This window comes from Aethalodelphis obliquidens, unplaced genomic scaffold, assembly GCF_003676395.1.
Source record: "Aethalodelphis obliquidens isolate GAN/ISIS:26980383/991018 unplaced genomic scaffold, ASM367639v1 scaffold25, whole genome shotgun sequence".
Taxonomy (NCBI): Eukaryota; Metazoa; Chordata; class Mammalia; order Artiodactyla; family Delphinidae; genus Aethalodelphis; species Aethalodelphis obliquidens.
Window position 1 is genome coordinate 17,079,884 of NW_020837969.1, and position 25,316 is coordinate 17,105,199.

Consider the following 25,316-nt stretch of genomic DNA (forward strand, 5'->3'; position numbering starts at 1 on the left):
GTAGGATTTAGAAGCAACATCTTCCATGACTATAAAAATTTTCAGTTATTTTCCATAGAGGGAGTATTAGCTATCTGAGAGGAAAGTGCAAAAGCATAAATTAAGGGTTCAAAAGTAAGGGACGTCTGTTTCCAGTTAGAGAACATATTATAAAGTTGGATGTGAGGGTAACTAGCTCTGACAGTACAGTTACTGTGTTGATCTAGTTGGCTAGGTGGGCAATCTTTTCTCAGAGTTCTCTGCTACATCCTTGCTACTCCAGGGATGGTCCATGGACCGAAAGCTTCAGCATCACCAGGGAGCTGGATAGAAATGCAGAATCTCAGGCGCCACCCATGACCTACTGACTCAATCTGCATTTTTTTCAGAAGCAGCCAGTTGATTTGTACTTGTTTTGTAAATGATTTAAAGTTCAACTTTGTTGTGGAACGTCCATAGCCTTCATTTATAAATTCATTAAACCAACTCTAGATTTCCCCCTACTTAAATGGCTTCACTGGAAATCATTATGCTCTTAGGAAACCAGTGAGTAGGTATGCTTGTGCCAGTACTTTGTTCCTAGGTGTAAGATGTACTTTACTAAGCTCAGTGCTTGAGGAAGTTGAGTTTGTCAAAAGGTAGGTTGCTGGAGCTAATTTAGGACTTTAACCCTGAATTGTGAAAAAAGTAATATGATGAGGCTTAAGGGGTAAAATTATTAGCCACCTTGAATGGTTTTAACAGGAGGTAGAACTTTATGAATATACTAGTAACACATGCCGGTGACTTTTTGTTCAACTGCTTTGTTTTTGACTTTAGAATAAAATTTGTAGTTTAGGTATTGTGCATGTGTCTTTTTGTTTTACAGTACATTGAAGATTAGGTAATATTTTGGGTTTTAAAGCCTCGAGAGCTGAACAACGGTTGTGATTAGTGAGTTCTTAAAAACTTAAGACGACTGACATGATTCTTTGATTTAAAGCTGTAAGTTATAATTGTATTATACAACTGGTATGCCATATATGGACACAAATAAGGAGTAAAATTAAAGTTGTTTATGGCTTCAGAGAAATGTGACTTGAAACAAATTCTTTTATTTCATAATTAGCATATGGGATAGCAAGTTTAGCTGTGTTAAGTTCAAATTACTGTGTTAGACATTGCATGTAATAGGAAGATGTAGAAAATACCTACTGATGGTGTAAGCCTCTAGTGGGTTTATAGTTCAGTTGACAAATAAGGCACATAACTATTGTATAATCTAACAGTAAGCTGCCATTAGCAACTAATTTGGTCCAGCCATGGAGTTTATTTCTTAGAAGTGGTTTCCTCATTTGTAAAATGAGGAAATTTGAATTGGATCTCTAAAATGTCTTTCAGTATTAATGACAATGTTAATGTATTCAATTATATGATAATGGATTTTAATCTGTGGGGAACAATCATTCTTAAGCTAAGATTTAGAAACTAACCTTATTTTTTCCCAAAGGTGTTGAAATAGCTCAAATCTTGCACTAGTAGTGCTTTTCATTGACCATTTCTTTTAGTGCATATCTATCAGTTTTTAACCTTACACATCATTATAGAAATACATATTCTGCTAATCTTTTTATTCAAGAGGAGCTACCCTCTCATATTCCCACATCTTAATAAGTAGGGAAATTGTTCTCTCTCGTACAAATTGTTCTCTGAAAAAGATCTCTTTATTTTCCCAAATGGCTCTCTTAAAAAGGAAATTTAATCATTCTACTTTGTTCTGATAGATAATGCTACTGAACGACAACTTGAGAAATTAACCCTTTAGGTGAGAATGATTTAGTCCAACCTTTTCTCTTTTTAAAACATCTTTGATTTTGCTTTAGTAAAAAACGTTCCCAAGATAGTAACTTTGAAGGCTTTACAAATTACATTGTAATCATAGAAATATAAAGACATTGCATCATGGGTCAGGTGAGATTAAGTCAAAGAATATGAGTCCAGCAAGTGGTAGAAATTTAGGTACTATTCTTATATCAGGAAAGGAGTGAGATTGGCCATAAGACAACAAGGCTAACTTTTAATTTGTTTGACAAAATTCCTGAGGGAAGCCTGGTCATCCCTTTCCTGCCCATGGCTTTGTCTGTAGCGATGAGATGGAGACTTGAAGCTATTTTTTTTTCCTTAGTGAATGTTGAGGTTGATCTTCCAACTAATCCTGGAACTGATAAGCTTAACTTCAGAATTTGTTTGGTATCCAAATCTCTGTACCTCTAATTCTTTACTCTTATCTACAAAAGTAGAAGAGACTTCAGTAAATTTATTTCATAGCAAAATTCTCCTTAAGTATTTCTTCAGAATACATTTTGTTTTTGTGGGGGTTTTTTTTGTTGTCGTTAGCTTTGCTCACCGAGTTTGGGATTTTTTTTTTCTTGGATGTGTGAATTTAAAAAAATTATAAACACAAGGGTGCTAAGCAGTCGTATGAAGGCTAATGGCTTCTTTACTTTCCTATTACTCTTTGTAATCTACTGAATTATTTTAAAAAATTTTTTAAATTTATTTTTATTTATTTGGCTGCATCGGGTCTTAGTTGTGGCACACGGGCTCTTTGGTTGTGGTGCGCGGGCTTAGTTTGCCCCGTGGCATGTGGGATCTTAGTTCCCGGACCAGGGGTCGAACCTGCATCCCCTGCATTGGAAGGCGGATTCTTAACTGGACCACCGGGGAAGTCCCAATCTACTGACTTATAAATCTAAAACATTTAACCTTAACTTTAGTGGAATTTCACAGTTGTTAGAAATGTTTTTCTATTACAGTAGCTTGGGAAAGTTCTTGGGAGACAACGCTGAACAAAATGCACAAGCTTTAAAAGAAAACTCAGGTTATATACGTTTATTAATACATACATTGTTAATAATCCTGCCTTTTTATTCTATTAATGATTTGACAAACTATTTTAAGGGCCTTCAAAAATCATCATTTGACTCAGTAATGCTTTTATTTCCAGGAAGTTTTTCCAAAGGCAACAATCAGAGGTAGTCAAAGATTGCAAAGATATTTAGTGCAGTGCTGTTTATAAATAAATAATATTTAATAATAAATAAATCTAGAAACAACCTAAACATAGAAGGACATGGAACTGGTGGTGTAAATTATCCTATTATACATTTATTTAAAAAATAACTTGAGGTGCTTTGACATACGAACCATTTTCTTTACTTTTTTCAGTTTTCTTAAAATCATATTTTGTACACTTTGAAAGAGGGAGCTCAGGAAGTAAAGCTCCATCAGTTGAATTTAATGACTCTCTTTATCCAGGCAAATAACTTCTATGACTTATGTTAAATGCTTCTGTTTGCAGTGCTCCTATCTGTTTATCCCAGGATCTCGTAAATGAGTATTGGCCTTATGGAAACATAAAGGTGTAGCATATTTCATGCTTTGTGAAATTCTACGCCCCCCACGTAACTCCAAAAAATGAATAAATGGACTTCCTGATTTAAACATTTAGCTCTAACCTGTTTTATACCCGAGGATTAAAAATATAATTTGTGTTTCATAAAAAATTTTATTAAGGTGCTAGCCAAAATCTGTTATTTCAGTGATTTCTTTATTACCTAAAGAGCTATGGTGGGGAAAAAGAGACTACTTTAAATTTTCTACCGGCATACAAATCCTATAGCACTTATTTTGGGATCAGAATCTCTTGTATGCGTGTGCCTGCGTGCTGCTGACATAAACATTGCAGCCTTTCTTCTTGCCCCTGGTAGAAGCTGGTTTCAGGATGCATGGCTGGAAATCAGGAGCACTCTTAGCAAAGATACTGATCCTTTCAGTTCTTCTATCGTTCCTATTCTCCTCATTGTATTTAGGTCACTGAAGTATGTTTGAATACAGAGAAAAGATTGCAAAATAGAAAAATGAGATCTACTCTTAATTTACAAATTTCTAGGTTACAGAATGTCATTTTTTTCCTCATGGATATTTTATTTCTTCAGAACAGAACCATGATACCTGGTTGGCATTAAATACCAAGATTAGAAAGTCAGTTCAAGCGAATGTATATCTATATGAGGTATTTGCAGTCCTAGCTTGAATATGTGGGCCTTCCTTAAGCACTTCAGTATAATCAAAAGAGTAATAAAATTTTAGTTTTTTGCAAAAATCCTTGGATTTGAAAGCTTTCGTGGGTTTTTTTTTTTAATATTGACAAATGTCGTGAATTTTTAAATTTATTTATTTTTGCTCTGTTGGGTCTTAGTTTCTGTGCGAGGGCTTTCTCCAGTTGCAGCAAGCGGGGGCCACTCTTCATAGCGGTGCACGGGTCTTTCACTATCGCGGCCTCTCTTGTTGCGGAGCACAGGCTCCAGACGCGCAGGCTCAGTAGTTGTGGCTCACGGGCCCAGTTGCTCCGCGGCATGTGGGATCCTCCCAGACCAGGGCTCGAACCCGTGTCCCCTGCATTGGCAGGCAGATTCTCAACCACTGCGCCACCAGGGAAGCCCCTCATGGGTTGTTTTTAATGATTTTTTAAAAGTGTACAATTCAATAGTTTTAGTATATTTACAGCTCTGTGCAACCATCACCATAATCATAACCCTTAGAGCATTTTTATTACCCTCAAAATAAACACATTCCAATCAGCAGTCACTCCTCATTCCCTTCCCTCGCACCCCTTCTCAGCCCTAGAGAACCACCCATCTGCTTTCTATAGATTTGCCTATTCTGGACATTTCATGTAAATAGTATCCCATAATATGTAGTCTTTTGTGACTGACTTCTTTTACTTATATATTCTTTTACTTTTGCTTATAATATTCTTTTATTTATATTTTAAGTCATAACGTTGTATCCATGTTGTAGCATGCATCAATACTCCATTCGTTTCTCTTGCTGAAAAATATATTCCGTTGTATGGGTACCCAACATTTTGTTATCTGTTTACCAGTTAATGGACATTTGGGTTGCTTCCACTTTGCGGCTGTTATGAATAATGCTTCTATTACAAATCATGTACATCTTTTTTTCTTGGTGGCCCGTAGGGCGGACCGAACCATGTACATTGGTGTACAAATTTTTGGTTGTATTCCTTTCATTTTAGTAGATACCTAAGTGGAGAATTGCTGTGTCGTACAGGAACTCTGTTCAACATTTTTAGGTACTTTCAATAGAATATCACTTTAACTCTGAAGAATCAACAGCTTTTCTTTTTTTCAGCTTTGAAATGGAGTGTGTTTGAGAAAGGCAGTGAAAATGGGGAAGAGAAACGCTAGGGCCCTAAATCTTCATTGATCTTTAGCTTATGTGCTGTGCCTGCTTAATCTGTCTGGAAATCATTCTTCATGGAAACAATAGGGGACTTTTCTGAAAATGAAAAGGGCATTATTTCTAATTATGTTGGGACAACAGGCATAAATTGGGACCGTCCTAGATAAATTAGGACCAGTAGTCACTCTGTCAACCAAAAAGAAGGAAAGGCTATTGTCAGATTTAGCCTCCTTCTCTATTATGGTGAGTGAGGGCAGAGGCATCTCAGATGCGGGGGGCAGTTTTAGCAGCCCATTCTGCCCGTTTCCTCAAATGAAAAAGAATGTTTGAAAAGAGGGTGATTCTTTAGCTAATATCTTAATCACCCTTGTCCATAGTTGTAGGTTCTTTAAATGTAAAAAGAAAGCAATTGAAATTAATCAAGTGATGACTTGTTAATTTTCTAATATTTACTTGAGTGAAACATTTTATTTCTTCCAGGGAACAACAAATCATTTCAAGTTCAAGACAGCTTAGACTAAGAAACTTTCAACTGTGCTGAAAAACTTAGGAGATGGACACATTTTCCTTCCCTCTCATTTAAAAGTTTTAAAGAAGAAATAAAATGGCAGAGGTTTAAAGTTAATATTTCAGGATGAATGATGATAATTCAGATGACAAGACAGAAGATGAACTGCAGTCCTTATTTATCAGTGATAAAAATGGAAACACATATGCATACAACCAAAAATCACCATGTACCCAAAACTCTTCAACCAATAATGTGAGTTGGAATTCTGCCAACCCAGATGACATGGTGGTTGATTATGAAACCAACTCTGCTGTGGCCTTTGGTGAAAATATTTCTTTAAACCCTCGGTGTGTTGAAGTACTTGAACACCAAAAGTCTTCAAGTGATTTTGTTAGTAAGGAGATGTTAGATATGCACAAGGATTCCACATGTCTGTCTTTTGCACATGTTGTAAATACAGAGGAACCCAAAGATTTGCGTAACAGTTGTCATTCCCTAGAATCATTTCAGGACCAGAGCGTTGAGACATCTCTGCCTTTTGTGTGGAATCCTAACGATGATGATTTGAACTGTACAGGAAACCCTACTGCCTTGGTGCTAAACCAGACATTTGACATGAAAGTGGATAATGTTAACTGTACCTTCATAACACATGACACCACTGGAAAGAGTCAGTCTTTGCCTACCACTGCAAGCCTGCAGCCAACCAGCTTGAGAAGTAGAAATACATCTTCATCCTGTTGCGTTCCTCCATCTTCCCATTCTGATAAGATATATGTGAGAGAAATGAGTTATGATAGAGACAGCTTCGAAAACCCTCAAGCTACAGCATCACAGGCCCAAGACACAACTTACACAGCATTTTCTGACATGGTGATGCAAACTGATGTGGTTCTTCCAGATACTGAAAATCACTGTCACTGTTCTTCGGGAAAGGTCACCAGTGAGTACCCAGATGGGGCACAGCAAAGACTAGGCGGAGAAAAGGAGATACAAGCTCTAACACCAGTTTCTGATGGCATGGATGTTCCCAGTGGGTCTGTATTACAAGAGTTCTTTTGTTCATCTAAAGATGAACCAAATAGTGAGAGACATTCACAGAGCTCATATGGGCAAAAGGAAATGGGCCAAAATGTAAGAGAAACAGTGTCCAATTGTCTTATAGATGATGAATGCCCTTTACTGGTGCCAGCTTTTGATAAAAGCAAAACCCAAGTGCTGGACCCAGAACATCAAGTCACTGTGGCTAGAGACACACCAATTGCCTCTAATGAAAAGGATTTGGGAACCCGAAATCATACCATAGAATTGATACCGAATAGCCCGCCGGGACAAAAGGTGGCTTCATCATTTGAACTGACTTGGGATGCAGATGATATGGTCATTAGTACAAATAACATAGTTTGCATGTCCACGCCAGTCCTAGAACCCACAAATGCAACCTTTTCTCTCTCACCTATTGAAGCGACGGAGAAATGGAGTACAGTGCAGAAGAGTAATCGAGAGCTTAGACGTTTACCAAACTTGAAGGGGGCACCGATGAACATGTCTAAACCTAATCTAGGAAAATCAACCACCAAAACGAATAGCCCCCTAGGCAGCAAAGTTAGAAAAACTGAAATTATAAGTTACCCAAGACCAAACTTCAAGAATGTCAAAGCAAAAGTTGTATCCAGACCAGTGCTACCGTCCAAGGACCCTGCTCTATCAAAGGCTGCACCCCGACCTCAGTTAACTGGGGCCTCATCACCCTCATCTGTGTCTTCCTCAAGACCGTCGACAGCTTTGAGAAAAACACCAACGTCTGACTTGAATGCGGACACAAAAGCAGAAATCCTAAATAACAAGACACATAAGCAGCAATTTAATAAACTCATTACGAGCCAGGCTGTGCATGTTACAACTCATTCTAAAAATGCTTCACACAAAGTTGTAAGAACAACATCTGCCGTGAAATCGAATCAGGAAGATGTTGACAAAGCAAGTTCTTCCAATTCAGCATGTGAGACTGGGTCCTTGGCTGCCGTTTTTCAGAAGATCAAAGGTGAACTCCCTATTAAAATGGAAAGCACAGAATGTTTGCAAATGCCCTATACTTCCAACATCGATAGGATTAGCCCTGAAAACAAGGGTGAAAAAGAAAATGGGACACCGATGGCAAAACAAGAGCTAAAAAAGGAAATTATGAATGAGACCTTTGACTATGGTTCTCTGTTTTTGGTAAGTGAAATTTTTACCCGCTTCAGGAAATGGTGGAAACGGAGAGATGTATTAGCAATTGCTTATCCACTACTAGTCAGTAATGTTGCTGAACTAGGTGTGCAGATTTGCTTTCAGGTATTGCTATGTTATTCAGTAATTCTGTGTCTTGTCAGTACATTTTAGAATGTTAATTGGTTACCTGCATATCGAAAAAAAAAACCCAAAAAACCTCAAGTCCAGTATTTTGTATTGAGTATCAACATCCCTTTTAATAGTCAGCTGAAAGAACAGGTTACTTTAATATTTTAGTGTAATTAGTTATTTGAAGTTAAATATCTGATTATATTTTATATTTATGAAAAAATAAACGTTTTGTTTATGAACTTACAGATGTATTGGGCCACATTTGAGAAATGGCTAGGCAGTGCTGGTAAACAGTATCAACATAAAAATAATTCCTGGTCTCCTGTTGAGGAAGCTGCCCCAGGTAGTGGAGCCCTGTCCTGTGAACAGGAGGATTCTGGATTATGCCTCTGATTAGCTAAGGTGACTCTGGGCAAGTAACCTTTTGAGACACAGTGGTGAAAGGATTGGCTAGTAGATGTCTGAGGTCTCTTGCAGTCCTAATGTATTGATTCCCGGTACTAAAATAAAACCTATTTTATTCATGTATAGTGAAAAGGTAGTATGTTTTATACAGTACCTGGCAGATGTTTGGGGGTTCCATTTAAACAAGAATTCACATGCAGTTCAAAGATTTTTTTTTTTTTTCCAGCATGGATATAGTTTTGACTCTAGCTTGAAGAAACTAGCTTTCTGAGTGTTGGAAGCATTTGGGAGACTGCTCTGGGCTTTGTGTGTTCATCCTCAGTGCTGTTTCGGCAGTGGGGCTTGCATGCATCTCCAGCCCCACATAGGCTTTTCCTGGGCGTCTGTCCTCTGGGCCAGGAGTGGAGTTCGGTGCCAGGGTAGGAAGGCAGATGGGAGTCATCTGTGTGGAGGGCTCATGTCTGAGAGGAACGACACGTGTAGTTTGGTGAAGTGTTAAAGGGCTGTTTTAAGTGTCTTGAGGGTGCATAGGGAATTGTTAGGTCCTTTTAGGAAGATATTCTTGAGCTAGTTCAGTTTAGAGATGCTTTGGCATTTATAGTAAATCTTCCTTTTAGGAAGAATGGCCCACCGCAGTGATGTCTAAGCTACTGAGACTGTCCATTATTTCAAAACTCAGATTTTTTTTCTTTTTTTTTTAAATTGAGTATATAAATGGTCTTTCACTGTAACTTTTATTCTGCTCCCTGCTTTTCTTCTCTTTATGCTATACCACTGAGAGCTCTTTAATTTATTTATTTATTTTTGCTGTGTTGGGTCTTCGTTTCTGTGTGAGGGCTTTCTCTAGTTGCGGCAAGTGGGGGCCACTCTTCATCGCGGTGCGCGGGCCTCTCACTATCGCGGCCTCTCTTGTTGTGGAGCACAGGCTCCAGACGCGCAGGCTCAGTAGTTGTGGCTCATGGGCCTAGTCGCTCCGTGGCATGTGGGATCCTCCCAGACCAGGGTCCGAACCCGCGTCCCCTGCATTGGCAGGCAGACTCCCAACCACTGCGCCACCAGGGAAGCCCCAAAACTCAGATTTTTATTTTTAAGTCCTTTTGAAGTCAGACTTAGGAAACTCATTTTATACAATTTTTCATTAGATACTTTGTTAAATTAAATGACAACCTCTGGTAATTCGAAGCAACATTCTTAGTTTGGTGTTTATAGATACATATACATGAAAACAGTACATTTATTCCTCCTGGATTTATGGGAGGCTTTTATTGTGCACTGATCTCCAACTCCCAGAAAACCTAGCATAAAGTTTCTTTAAATAACATTTGCCTTGCATATCAATTGGTTGTGTAATTTTGAAATTAAAACTTTTTCTGATATGTGCATTGAGAGTACATCTTAGCTTTCTGTTTCCCATGTGCGGAATGAAAGCCTGTCTTTCAGGCTTATGGTGTGATGCTAAAGTAAGGTGATAGAATCATCACATTGAAGTGGACCCCAGTACTGGAGAAGAAGCACTTTTCATCTTAGGAACCTTGCAGTTAGGATTTCCATATTTTCAGTACTGACACTTGTTGATGAGTATTAAAAACTCATTTTTCCCCATGATAATGTTTCATGTGCAATTCCCTCTAATATCACTATTCACCTCTTAACACATTTCCGTGTATCATGGGGAAGGGGCCCAGCAAACCGTCACTGGCCACAGGCATCGTATTTATTGTAGAGAGTTGAATGAGTGAGCCTTTGCGTCGTGTTGTAGGCAAATCCCTATGTTTCTTAGTCATTTCAGCAGCACCCGGAGGCTCTGAATCTGCCCTGGTTCTGTGATGAGACAGTGCTGGAGAAATGTGCATTTTCGATGTGCTCTGTTGGTCTTGAGACAAATTAGGCCTGAGTTCACTGAATCCTTAGGTTGCCTGCAACCTCCCAGCTGTTTGGTCAGGGTTTACCTGAAACTTCAGAAAGCTTCTGTTGGAAAAGGAATTTGACTTTAACTTGATGCAGGTTGAGTATAGCTCCCCGTTATAGAGGTTATATATTGGTGATAGTATGTTAGATAAAAGGGGTGGTGAATTATCTAAATGGAAAGAAATGGGTATTTTTTTCAATGACTGCTCTGGGTCAAACCCTTTGTTCAGGTGCTTTATGTATATTATATCATTTAATTTTCTCAGAAATGTTCAGGTGCTTTATACATTGTCATTTACTCTTGCCAGTAACAACAGGAAATTTGTTAGCTACAGTTTAAAGCTTCCTAAGTGATTACTTAACCCACACACATAGCTGGTAAGTTGTAAAATTGAGATTCAAACTGAGGTCCCCTGACTTGAATCCTGGCCCTTTCTGCTCCACAAACTGCAGGCTTTCAAAATTCTATGGAATGTTGGTTCTGAAAGGCAGAACAAATCTGATTTGTTAAAGATTCACTTTGTAAGTTGGTTAAAAGTTTGGTTTACTTTTTAAAAGGTTTTTCTGGGGCATTACCTTAGCCAGTTTTATGGTAGAGGGAGAAGATCTTTGTGTCCAACGCCTGCTTTTTTTGGCCAATTTTATGTTGCTTTCCAGTGTTCTCTTAGGATATGGCCCTGTTTAATTTAGTTTTTAATCCACCTAGTGTATGTCATCAACATGGGGCTTTACATATCTCTAAGGGAAATATCCACTTATGACTTTTTAATAAATTTACTTATTTATTTTTGGCTACATTGGGTCTTCGTTGCTGCACGTGGGCTTTTCTCTAGTTGCGGAGAGTCAGGGCTACTCTTCGTTGCGGTGCACGGGCTTCTCCTTGCGGTGGCTTCTCTTGTTGTAGAGCACGGGCTCTAGGCACGCGGGCCTCAGTAGTTGTGGCTTGTGGGCTCAGTAGTTGTGGCTGGTGGGCTCTAGAGCACAGGCTCAGTAGTTGTGGTGCATGGGCTTAGTTGCTCCACGGCATGTGGAGTCTTCCCGGACCAGGGCTCGAACCCGTGTCCCCTGCATTGGCAGGCGGATTCTTAACCACTGCGCCACCGGGGAAGTCCTGCACTTATGACTTATTAAGCAAAGAAAGAATGGTCCTGGTGGGGAATAGTCAACGTACAGGTTAGGAGCATCGATTTTGGAGTTTGATGTGGTTTCACATTGTAGCTCCATCCATTCATTGGCAAAATAACCTCAGGCAAGTTACTTAGTCTCTGTGAGGCTCAATTTTTCTTTAATGGGAGAATACAAATTATAGCTTATGGTGTTGAACTTTGTTCTTTGAGCACATCTCAGGCTCTCATTTCCTACACGTAGAATGAGAACCTTTATTGGGTGCCTACTTTGTGCTCTATATGACAGTGATGGTTGGGATTTAGAGAAGGAAAGACACAGCCCCTGGCCAAACCTAGTGCCTAGTACAGTGGGTAGTATTAGAAGGTAAACAAAAAGGGACTGTTAGGTCCTCAGTTGGGAGTGTGTATAGACTCCCTATCCTGCTCATGGCAGAGTAGGGTGGTGGCGATGGGGAGAGTTGTCAAGGAAGGGAAGGCTTCTAGGGGAGAGAGCATGTTAGTCACTAGCTGAAGCTTAAAGATCAAGGATGAATGCAAGGGTATTTTGGGTGGAAGGAATAACGTGTACAAAGATGAAGAAACATTCTCATTTAGGGGACGCAGGGTAGTGAGTATCATGGGAGCTGGGGGTGCAGAACCATGAACAGTAAGGAGCAAGCTGAAGAGGGTGGCAGGGCGGCCACATCCAAAAGGCGTTATTTGGAAGAGTCGACTTTATCTGCGAGACGGAGGGAAGCCTCCTTGGACTTGAGAGAGATCGCCCTAGCAGCGGACTGGGAGGTGAATTGGATATGGTTCCAGGCATCCCAGAAATGATGCAACCTGTACTGAGGCTGATGGAGAAGGGTGAGAATGACATCCAGAGGGGCTTAGGAGGTAAGAAAGGAAGCCCCTAGAAATAGCTTTCATTGTGTAAGTTGGATGCCTGGGCACATGGTGGTGAATATGAGAAGAGCTAAGTTTTGAGATGGACGGGTAAAATTAATCTGAGTTTTAGAAACTGCTTCATGTTCTTCTGCTGTGAAATGCAGTATGATGAAAGTATCAACCTTGTAGGGTTATTAGGATTAAATGAATTGATATGTGCATTTCAAACTTATTTTTCATTCTGTAAGGTCTGTAGGTTGATCAGTAAAAATAACAATAATATTATTGTCAGCATTGTTAGGTCGAGGTGCCTGATGGATGCTAAGTGAAGCAGAGGAAGAAAGAAACTGAATATGTGGGGAACTCGGGAGAGAGTGTTGGCTTGGACATGAGGACTTGGGATAAAGCGGTGTTTAGGTGGCAGTGGAAAGAGTGGACAAGATCATGTGGGGAGAGTGTATGGTGAGAAAGGGCCAAGTTGAGGACCCTTGTGATGACCAGCATTTGAAGGTATAGAGAAGAGCAGGACCCAGAAATGGAATAACCAGACAGATAGAAGGGAAACCAGGAGAGAGCTCTGTGAGAGAAACCAAAGAAAGATGATGGAATCTTCGGCGTTGGAGACCATGAAGAGGGCCTCTACGGAAAGGGCTGAACGCTGTAGCTTGAATTTAATTTGTGGCATCAGTCACCTTGGGAACAGTTTCCCTGATGGGGACAAAAGGCAGATCATGACGAATCAAAGAGTAAACTATGAAGAGTTTAAATTTCTTTATAGTAAAAATGAAAACTAAATATCCATCTGGCATATCTGCTTAGACAGAAATTGTGTTTTTCTGCATACCTAACCGCACCAGGCGGTGGTGTGGGGAAGGTATGATCTGGACTGAAACCTTCATTATTTTTTCCACAGGGTTCTGCTTCAAAAACTGCAACCATCTCAGGTAGGAGTCTAGCCAAGTCCAACTGCTCCATTTTGAGGAAAACACCTGGTCCGAAAGCCAAAGTGGGACCTTCTGCTTCATGTTTGAGGCGGAATAGTGACAGTAGAAATCTCAACTCTGATCGAGCCGTATCTCCCCAGAGGATAAGGCGTGTGTCCAGTTCTGGTAAGCATAAAATAATTCAGTTGTGTTTTATAGCAGCTTATGAATTATTTGAATGTAAAATTAGTCCTATCAGGCAGCAGAGAGACCGGTTTTGGTTATAGAGCTCTAATGCATTGTGTCAGTAAAGCATTTAGCCTTTTGTGGACCAGCATTTTGCACAGGGAAGACTGAAAAAGAAGTCTAAGACACAGCCCTGATCCTTGAGTAACGTACAGGCTAGTTGGGGAGAGAGAGATGTGCATAAAGCAACGTAAGAGCTATTCAGAAGCACGCACACACACACACGCACACGCACACACACGCACGCACACACACACACGCACGCACACACGCACACGCACACACACACGCACACACACACGCACAATTGGGCACTGGTTATACACGAGTCATTTCACTTTTTTCTTTTTTTTTTTAGTTATTTCTGAGATATACATTTTAAAGTAATAACTACAATGATGACTTATAACATTATACCAGAACATATAAGATTTTTAAAAATTTCATGTAATGTCTGTCATTTCACTTTTAAATGTTTTACAGATGGTTAACTGCTTAATAATACTGGTGTGATATACTAGTTTCATAATGTGCCCACATCATGTATGAAGAGACTAGTTTTTTTCTTGAATTTTACGGAAAGATGTATTATAAAATCTTCAGGGATGTGAGGGTGACTAAGAAGTTAAACTTTTCTACTACGAACTTTGATTTATGTTGGTTTGTATATTAGAAGTAGTAAAGTCATGTTCGATTTATAAAATCTGAGAGCTTCCAAAGTAGCTGTTAAATGTCTTCCTAAATTGGCAGAGGTTTGCATTTCTCTGTGTTAAAATAAGAACCGGAAATGGGAAAGGCAGCCCTTTTCATAGGGACTAAAACAAAAAGCCTGCTGGCCGTTCCAGTTGACCAGAACACTGCAGGGAATACCCCTCGTTTGAGCAGGTACAACACTGAGCAAATGAAAGGCATGTCAGATAGATTTACAAGTAAGTTCCCTTATAAAAATAGTGACTGCTGTTGAATGGTCTGGGAAAAAAAAAAAGTGCCTCGAGACTTATGTGTTCACACATGTGAGAACATTTTGCAGAAACTAACAAAACCAACTAAATCCTCAGGGGATCTCTTTACCTGTCTACACCTTAGTATTTTTAGGTTTTATTGTCCAGTCCTGTTACGAAGCTGTCGTGTGAGAAGCTTATAACACGCAGACGTGTTTTAAGGGTGATTTACTTAGGTTCAGGCCTAAATAAATCAGGCCTTGTGCACCAAGGTCTTGAGGGTCCTGGGGAGCAAACCCAGGAAGAGGTATGGCTGGCGGAAGAGGGATTTGCACACATTTCCATTTCCATCCCCAGAGGAACTGAGTGGGAAGGAGGAATTTGTCAGCTCGAAGTGTTCATCCTTTGGGAGGAAAACAGAAGAGGCACTGAAGACATTGGGAGAAGCAACAATCCTCATTTTGGATGTTGCCACAGTTTGGGGAGTTGGGGCATAAGTGAGATCAAAGCTTTGGTTCTTACTGTTGCTGCCATACAAGGCTTATGGATTTTCCAGAGTACGGGGAGCCCCTTCCTACTCGGGTGTCAGCAGCACCTGTGGCTTGGCGGCCCAGAGGGCCCTGGCCGCTGGCATCCTGGCCTGTTGTTAGAAGCGCTGCGTTCTAGCACCGCCATGGCCTCAGGGAGCTGCATGAGCTAGTCGTTTCCGCTCCCTGGGCTTCTGTGAAGTAGGAGGGTTGGAGAATGTCAGGCTCCGTCAGCTTTTGCAGTCCTTATCTTTCTAGGGACAATTTGGAGCTCACCTAATTTTCTGAGTAGTGGCTGCTACTAGTGTGATTCTCTGGACCACATGGTGCTCGAATCCCAGAAAACCTGAAGCGCACACTTTTAAGAAATTAGGCCAGTACCCAGGATGTATTGTAAATGATGGGATTCTTTTATGTAGATGATCCCACCAAGGAGTGACACAGTTTTGAAGTCCCTTTACTTTATGCTACATAATGCCATGCCTTAAAGAGGGAAAACTAGGTCTGCTTCGTCTTAATGAAAAGACAGGAAATTTATTGAGCTTTTATTAACCTGTATAAATAAGCTTAATAACTAAGCTATGCATTCAGAGTTTTCAATCCAAGTTAAAAACTAAATTATCTCTTACCTGGTGGTTTTCCATATATAAATGGAAAAAAAAATCAGTGTAAACAGAAATTTTGTGGATTTGCATTTGAGTTTTTTTATTTTAATGGTTGGAAGTCTAACTTGATTATGTTGTGTTATGTTTTTAAAATATTACTAGCAACTAACTTGTTTGGACGCTCACAGTAGATTGAGAGGTGTTTTGTCGTGGAGAACAGGAAACTTAATCGTCACAGAGTTAAAAGTAGAACAAAATCAAGAAGCAAAAACAATGTGCTTTTGGATCATTGAGCGCATATTGCCATTTACTGTACAATGAAGTGTTTGTGTCTTAGAAAATTGAAACCAAATGGATATCCTCTGTGCTCATACAAAGTTAGTCTCCTGAAAGGTAACCAGCAGAAATGTTCCAGCCAACTTGGGGTTTTCAATAAATCCTTTCAGAGAACTAAGTAGAAAACCAGATCTGGAGTTGAAATTGCCATTTTCTTGAAGCTTTGAAATGAATACGAGAAAGAATTGTAATTAAACCCAATGGCACTTTTCCATTTCACTTGTCAAAGTCTGGCAGTTCTAGTGTACAGCATGATGACTGTAGTTACCTCTGCTGTGTAATATATAGGGAAGTTGTTAAGAGAGTAAGTAGGTCCTAAGAGTAAATCTCATTATGAGGGGAAAAAAGTTTTCTAATTGCATCTAAATGAGGTGATGGATGTTAACTAAACTTACTGCGGTAATCCACTTCACAATACACATTAAGTCAAATCATTATGCTGTACACCTTAAACTTACACAGTGATGTATGTCAATCATCTCATTAAAACTGGAAATAAAAAAGTACCATAAAAAAATCTGGAAGTTTGGGGCTTCCCTGGTGGTGCAGTGGTTGAGAGTCCACTTGCCAATGCAGGGGACACGGGTTCGTGCCCCGGTCCGGGAGGATCCCACACGCCGCGGAGCAGCTGGGCCCGTGAGCCATGGCCGCTGAGCCTGCGCGTCCTGAGCCTGTGCTCCGCGACGGGAGAGGCCACAACAGTGAGAGGCCCGCGTACCGCAAAAAAAAAAAAAATCTGGAAGTTTATCTGAAACCAGATTATAAGTGATTATAACAAACCAGATCTAAACTATCTTTGTTTCTTTGGAGTCTGTATGTGTTTCAACCACTTAATTAAATAAGATGAGGTAAGCAAGGAAAACTATTTCTAATAATAATTATAATGCCAGTGATAGAAGCTCACACTTATTAAATGCTTACCGAGTTCCAGGCTTTGTCTCTATCATTTCACCTATAAATTCATTTAATCCTCATAAGAGTTCTGTGAGGCTTATCTGCACTTTATAGAAGAGGAAGCCATCACAGTGAGGTTAAATAATTTGTCAAGGTTATGCAGCTAGAAAGTGGCAGAGGTAGTACCTTCAGACCAGGTGACAGGACTCTGGAGTCCATGCTCGTAACCTTCACGTTATTAGTCTAAAGAAACACTTTCAGTCTGATCGTGAGTTTTGGAAAAATTCAAGTTCTTACGCTCAGCTGGATACTTCGGAAACTGTGGCATTTCTCTTGTTGAGCTCTTGACTTAACGTTAGATACCAATTTACCATGATGGAAATGATTTTACATGGTCATCGCAGATTCATGCTGCTGAATAAGTAACTGCTTAGGAAATACTTTGAGATCCAGTCAGGCACCTTCAGAGAGCGCCTGCCACCCTCTTTCAGAGGTAATACCAGTTCTTACCAGGTTTTAGATTATAAATATGTGTGTTCCTTCATACACACATGTAATTGACCTGCCAGTGACCAGCCTGAGCCAGGTAGGATTACGGAAATAGAACAAAACATACCCTCCCAACCCCCCGCCCTGGGGCTCCTTTAAACTGCCTGGGGAGGGTGAATGCATGTTCCTGCAGCAACCAAGGAGCAGCACAAAGGGATCTGTAAGGGGTGTGGAAAAGCCCCTTAAGCGCTTTAGGATTTGGAGGAAAAGAATGTTCAGGGGCCCATCTGATCATAGCAGAGCCTGAAGAAAGGCCTCATGAAAGAGATGTTTCTCTAGAAGAAAACTGAAGACCATTTCAAAAGGGTAAACCTTCCTGTTAATTCATTTTATTGTCGGTTAGTAAAATAAACATCCCAAACCTGTAATGACTTGCCTACCCTTATAGGTTTCTCTTCTTTCCTGCTCAGTTGTTTTTGTGAACTGATTTCTTGTTCATTTAGTGTTAGATTGATTTTAAAATCATTTCAATTTACTTTTGTATCATTTTGGCCTTTCTAGGCAAGAGTTTGAGAGATAGCAAGCGGAAGTATGAGAAATGTATTCACGCTTGCAGAAGTTAATTATTAAAACCCAGAAATGATCATCTAATAACTATTTCTAAAAGCCAACTTTAATGTGTTGCTTATAGATGTTTCTGTATTTGGATGTAGTTAAACCACGTTTTAAAGAACGTATCTCAATGTTTCTTGCCATAAGAAAAGTAATACTAGTAAGGTGTTTTGAACGCTAATGAAAGCTGTTCTAAGATTTCTGAATGGATAATTCTCACAACTCATGAAGTATACGTACTGTGATTAGTCCCATTCTACAAATGAGGATTTTGAGGTTTTGCAAGTTTAAGCAACTTGCCCAAAGTTACAAAGTTAATAATTGGTGGAGACAGGGATCAGGCCCGACAGCCTGGTCCCAGGGTCTACGCTTCTGACTTCTGTCCGTTGCGTACACGCAGTAGTTCTGACACACTCACTTCGTCATTTAACAAGGATCTGTTGAGTGCCTGCTTGTGCTGGGAACTGTTCTAAGTGCTGGGCATGAAGAGGTGCACAAAAGAGACAAGTTCTTGCCCCTGTGGAGCTTAAATTCTGGTTGGAAAATCAAACACGTGGACAAAATGTTTAGTGTGTAAGATAAGTGCTAAGGAGAAAAACAAAGCAGGGAAGGGAGTTAGATCTTTAAATAGGGTGACATTTGAGCCAACACATGGAGGTGAAGGAGGGCAATATTTGGCTATCGTGGAGGGAACAGCAAGTGCGAAGATCAAGGTGAGGAAGTGGGGGGTGGAGCCTGAGGACCAGTGAGCTGCTGTGGGGGGGGGGCGGGGGCAGCGGGCCAGGGACTGGGCATGAGGCCAACCAGGGAGGGTCTTAGAGGCACCTGGGAGACAAGCGTCTTCTCTCTTCTTCCTCATTTACATCGTCCTGTGAATTCTTGATCATTTTGCAGGCGTTCCATACAATTCTGCTCACTTGGCAAGTAATTCTGAGAAGACTGTTCCAGATATGGAATGACTCATAAACTGTGCAGTCTGTCTTATTTGTCCATTCGAGAAATGCTTTGAGCGCCTGCTGTGTGCTGGGCAGCCTACTAGATCCTGAGAACATAAACATGATTTATAGTTCCTTTTAATGCACTCACTAGTTGGAGGGTGAGGTGAAAGGCGGGTGGTTTCAGAAAACCATTTGAGGGCAACCTCTTCATTCTTCAAACCCCAGCTGAACTGTCCTGTTCTCTGTGATACTTTGCATTTATTACACTGTGCTATAATTATTTCCTTCCATATCTGGAAGATATCCATAAGGATAGAGCCCAGGTCTTAGTTATTTTTATATTTTCCAGCTCTCAGCACAGTGTACCTCTTACACAACAGGTGTAAAATGTTGTCTGGCTTGATGTGAATGGAAACTTGTATGAAGTACTATGTGTCCACAGTAAAGGGAACACCACTAACTCAGCCCAAGGGAAGGCTGGAGAAGGGTGGTGACATTGAACTGGCCTTGGAATGTGTGCATAGGGGTTTGCCAGGCATGGAAGGTTGCTGGCTTTCCCTGGGGTGCAAATGTAGCCTTATGAAAGACCTGGAGTGTTGGGGGAACATGGTAGAGGGCAGGGTCAACATGCCTTGAGTAGGCTGTGTGTTGGGGTAAGTGATGGGTGAACCCCAAGGAAGGTCGAGGCAGATTAGTTCTAATAGTTTAGGCACAAACTTGTAAGAGTTACACCAGTATTTGGTAATAGAAAGCAGAGTGAGGGACTTCCCTGGTGGCACAGTGGTTAAGACTCCGCGCTCCCAGTGCAGGGGGCCCAGGTTCGATCCCTGGTCTGGGAACTAGATCCCACATGCATGCCGCAACTAAGAGTTAGCATGCCACGACTAAAGAGCTGGCGAGCCGCAACTATGGAGCCCGCCTGCTGCAACTAAGACCCGACACACCCAAGTAAATAAATATTTTTAAAAAAGAAAAAAAGAAAGCAGAGTGAAAATATTAAAAATGTTTTGGAGGACAGGGGTCCGGTCAGCTTCGCTGGTGGTGAACAGTCCCAAGTGTCTCCTCAGCTTTCTTGTCTGGGTGGCCATGGGTGAAACAGGGACTAGAGCAGCAAGAAGAAATTGTCAGAAAGAGAATGATGGGTTAGTTTGGGGCATGTTGAACTTGAAGAGACTAAAGACTTGAGAAAGCACCTCAAAGGCGTGTGTGCATGTTTGAGGCTTAAGACTGTAAAAACATGTGGAGGGTGAGGAAGCCCGTGGGAAAAGAGCTGGTAAAGAGGTGAAGGACAGGGATGAGGGACAGCCAGGTGATGGCAGCATCCAGGTGTGTCCAGGGCACAGGCAAGGTAGTCTTTGAAATAGAGACGGGGGTGCAGAGGGTGTAGATATAAATCCATTTGGAGATTAAATAGTGGGAGTTGAGTGCAGAGTCAGACTAGCACCTGTGGACAATGGACAGCTTCCTCTTTCAGATTTTCTGGCTCATTTTTATGAGGTTAGGTGATTTCTTTCAGGGGAGTTCGTGCAGGTTTTATTGATTTATTTTTGTAGCCCTAGAAAGGGAAATAAACTGAAGACAGGGTTCAGTTTTGAGTCACAATGACCTCGTCGTTCAAAGTAGCTCATGAACCTTGGCTTCTAATGAGACAGGAGGCTCCCCAGGTGCCCACCTCGGTTCATATTAGGAGTTTTCAGTGTGAGTGCCAGGTGAGCTCACTCACAACCAGGTCAGTACATTTGCCGGTGAACATGTGAAGAACCTTGCTTATCTTCGTGGTACCTGGGAAAGGATGCAACCTGTCTAAGCCTTTGACTTACTACACCCTTAGTTGCGGGACACATGTTCCCAGGCCCGTGACTCAGGAAGTTATTTTTGTTTAATCTCTACCTGAAGCAGCAGACACCTTGTGAACATACTTGCAGAAACAGGTACAGACAGTATCACCATGAACACTATGCTTCTGTGTAATTCGAATCATCATGAGAACCTTGTTTTGTGGGATGTTCTTTTTTCTCTGTCAAATTACTGCCCTCTTAAGAGAGACTTGCTGTGTTTCTCTTGTGACTCACCTGTACTGCTATGACTTTATCTTTTGAGTTTACTCTCGAGTCTAAGCAAATGGTGATGGTTATGCAGAGTACAGTTTCTTGTACCCTACTGATATAATATCGCCTTAGCTAACTCAAGAATGTGACTAAAGTCACATTTTGCAATATATAAATGTGAATACATCCTACTGAAATTCTGCATTTTGGAAGGTAATTTGTTTCCTTGGCAGACTGAAAGTGTAAACTGTGCAAGCCATACTCCAGAGCCTGAGGAATCGTGGGATAAGTAAGACATGATTCGTGGCCTCAAGGTACCAGCCAAGATGGGGCAATGGCAAGTTCATCCCTCATCACATCTGTCCTTATAGTACTATAAAAAAAGAGCTGTAGGATTTCAGAAGAGGGTAAGATTACAAATATCAAATTTTGTTGAAATTCTTCCTTGGAATAATAATATAGGTAATTCTGTAATATAATAGAGGTACACCTTTATATTACAGAAGGGCCAGTCTTGGTTTAGTATTGATGCTCTCTGCTGTTTAATTTTTGACACTGAATGGATTGAGTTGTTTTTCAGGACGTGGCTGGTACACTAGGCAGTAGAAATGAAGGCACAGTTGGGGTTCAGAGTATGGAATATAAAGATTGAGGACAGTCAGTACAGAATGTATGGACATACGGAGGAGGGCAGGTGGGCAATTAGGATGTGATGCATTGGTGTGCAGGCATTCAGCAAAAAGAAGAGGTTCTGACAGAGCCCAGGTCTGTCTGTGTCGAGAAAGGAATGTGGGAGGCATTGTCCCAAGCAAGGTGAACCTTACTCTGCCCCTGTCTTATCTTGAATTTAACCAGTTAATTTGAATGTCACATCAGGTTTCCAATGTCCCCTTCCCAGCAGGCTATTTAAAAAGTATAGCACTTTAGAAGCGGGAAGGGGTGGGCGGGGAGAGAACATCCTTAATCTCTTCAATGCCCAATAGTCTCTAACTTCACAATTTATAGCTATTCAATGCCTTTTCTTTTTACATATTCTCATGCACATATGCTTACGTATTTCCAATGGGGACAAACAGTTCCTACTGTTTAAAAACCCCATGCATAACAGTCAATAGGCACTTCCTTAGTTGATTGAATTTTCTTTTTCATTTTCAAAGGTGTGGTGCCTATTTTCCTAGATTCTTAAAATTTTAAATATTCTTTAAAAATATGGTTTAAAAGGACTGTAGTCATCATCTCAATGTGCTGTGATTTATTTCTTCAGGCTTCTTTGAACATTAGGTTGTTTCCAGTGTTTTTCAGTATGTTAAACAACTCTACACTGAAGAACTTTGTATATCAGTACTTACGCTGTTCAGGTAAATTACTGAGATACATTCCTTTAGGTGGAATCAGAGGGTGTGAGCATTTTTAAGACTTTTGATACACGTTGCCAAGTTGCTCTTCAAAAACAGTGTGCAAGTCTGTGCTCCCACTCCGAGTATATAAGCATGTTTCCCAACACCCTAGCCAATGTGTATTTTTTTAATTTCTTTTTTTTACTGAAGTATAGTTGCTGTACAATATTATATAAGTTACAGGTATATAATATAATGATTCACAATTTTTAAAGGTTATACTCCATTTATAGTTTTTATAAAATATTGGCTATACTCCCTGCGTTGACATTTCTAACACCCTTGCCAAATATTCACTGTTTAGGAAAGTGCAAAATGGTATCTTATTTTAATTGGAATATGCTTGGCACTCAAATACTTGTTGGATAAATGTAGATACAAGGGTCACAGTGCTGAGGTACAGAAGTGAACGCAAGATGAAAACGTGCCCTCTGTGAAGTTACATTCTGCTGGGAGAAACAGGCTATTCATAAGTAAATAAGGTATAAAGGATGTTTGACAGCGTACAGTACTAGAGAGAGAAAAACTACTAATGCAGAATGGGGGGTGTGAAATGTTGAGGTGTATGGGCGTGGGAAAGAGAGAGAGAGAGGTAGCTTTTGAGCAAAGGCCTGCGGGGAGCCAGCTGCGTGAACATCTGGAAGAAAAATCACACCAGTCAGAGGAAAGAGCCAGTGGAAAGCCCCTGAGGTGGAGCTTAACTGACAGCTCTTAGGAGTAGCAAGGGATGAAGTAAGGAAAAGTGAAATAGGAGATGAGGTGTGACAGGTAGTGGAGAGCCAGATCATGTAGAGTCTTGAAAATCATGAGGACTTCGGCTCTTAACCAAAGTGACTTTAATTTTAACAGAATCACTGTTACAGCTGTGTAGAGAATACACTGCGTGGGAGTGAGAGACTCCGCAGAAACATCCATGAGGAAGCAAGGCTATAATCATGGCAGGAGGCTCTGGCTCCACAGGGTTGTGGAAGGGCTGGGTGGGGGGATGAGAGGGGCCAGGTTTAGACACACGTGTTGAAAATAAAGACAACAGGATTTGCTGTTGGAATGAGGGTTGAGAGTAAAAGAGAGGAATCAGAGATAACCCTCAGCGTTTCGGTGTGAGCGTGGCAGGACGCTGCTGCCGTGAACTGAGATGGGGAAGGATGATGGAGACACGGACGTTAGGAGGTGGGTGTCGGGATCTCAGTTGTACCGACGTCACGTTGAGAAAAATAATAGGTACATACATGAAGGTGTAGAGTAGAAAGTTGGATTTACAAGTCTAGAGTGCACAGGAGAAGTCTGGTCGAGGGAGATCAATTTGGGATTCATCAACAGTCAGCTGGTATGTAAAGCCACTCGACTGGATGAGATTGCCCAGAGAGGAAGTACAGAAAGAGAACAGGTCAAGGGCACCTTTGGGGAATTGCATGGAGTCTCTGAAGTACCTCTGGGGTCCTCTTCAGCTCTAAAGGGCTAGAGAGTGGAGGAGGAATCACAAAGGAGACCAAGAAGGAACGGCCAGGAAGGTAGGAGGGAAGTCAGTGGAGAGTGGTGTCCTGGAGGCCAAGTAAAGAAAGCCTTTTAAGGAGAGAGGACGAGTCAACTGCACCAAATGCTGTGGACAGGAGCATGTGTACGACACAGATCGTTTTAAACCAGAAGGCTGTGCGTTTACTTAACAGGAAGCTAGAGGTGGGCAGTTTCTGGGTTGGTGGTTCAATGATGTCATCTTGGGGCTTCCCTGGTGGCGCAGTGGTTGAGGGTCCGCCTGCCGATGCAGGGGACACGGGTTCGTGCCCCAGTCCGGGAGGATCCCACATGCCGCGGAGCAGCTGGGCCCGTGAGCCATGGCCGCTGAGGCTGCACGTCCGGAGCCTGTGCTCCGCAACAGTGAGAGGCCACGGCAGTGAGAGGCCCGCGTACAGCAAAAACAAAACAAAACAAAAAAAATAATGTCATCTTTCTGTCCTTCCACTCGTCCTGCCTCAGCGCTCGTCCTGCTTTTGTCTGTGACTTTTCAGTTTAAAGTATGGTCGCTAAGAGTTCCAAGCGCTAAGTCCCCCTGCTGCTATGCGCAAAGGCTGGGAGTGAAGGACCTTTCTCCTGACATGCCTGCCTAACTTTATCAGGGAGGGCAAGTCTTACCCAGCACCTTGCCCTCTGGCACTCTTATCTTTAAGTCTTATTGGCACAAACCGGATCACACCCCTAATTTGAAGAAAGGTTAGGACCGCAAGTATTTGGCTTTTTAAACCCTTCTATAGGATGTGAGCAAAGGAAATGGAGATTAGGAGTGACAGTCGGGGAGCCAGGAAAGAAGTGAGCCACGATAAGGTTAAATTGAAAAGAAACTGTATTGACTGTTTTAATTTATTCTTGTTTAGAGCTTTTGCTTACTTACACTGTTGGGGTATGTGATTCTTCATTATTGATATGATATCTGTTGTCCTTTGTCCTTTTTTTTTTCTGTATGACTTTTTATTTTGTATACAGTGATTTAAAGATTTTTCCATTTTTATAGTCATATACATCTTTTAAGTTTTCCTATATTTTTATGCTTCCCAAAACCTCTACTAACAGAGAAGATTGATCTGTATTTAATTATCTTAATTTGTATGCTTTTGGTTTCCTTTTTAATCCAATTTTAATATCTTCTTGGTGTAGATGAGAGCTAGTAGCTAATATTTATATGTCACTTACTATGTGCCAGGTGTGTTCTAAGCATTTAAAAATACACTCATAACTCTCACACGCACCTATGACGTTAAGTACCACTATAACCACCCCCATTCTTACATATGAGGACAAAAAAAAAAAGGTCATGAAGAACCTAGGGGCAGGACGGGAATAAAGATGTGGATGTAGAGAATGGACTTGAAGATACAGGGAGGGAGAAGGGGAAGCTGGGATGAAGTGAGAGAGTGGCATGGACATATATACACTACCAAACGTAAAATAGGTATCTAGTGGGAAGCAGCCACATAG

General features: G+C 41.0%; 1 protein-coding gene across 5 annotated transcripts in view; it reads left to right on the forward strand.

Moving 5' to 3' along the window:
- MTUS1 (microtubule associated scaffold protein 1) overlaps positions 1-25,316 on the forward strand; it is a 158,770-nt gene that overhangs the window by 47,613 nt on the left and 85,841 nt on the right. For all 5 annotated transcript variants that reach the window (XM_027122686.1, XM_027122685.1, XM_027122688.1 and 2 more), the window contains 2 exons: positions 5,707-7,957; positions 13,304-13,499. In XM_027122686.1, coding sequence (XP_026978487.1) covers positions 5,861-7,957; positions 13,304-13,499 — 2,293 coding nt within the window. In that variant the 5' untranslated portion in view covers positions 5,707-5,860. The remainder of the gene's footprint in view (positions 1-5,706; positions 7,958-13,303; positions 13,500-25,316) is intronic.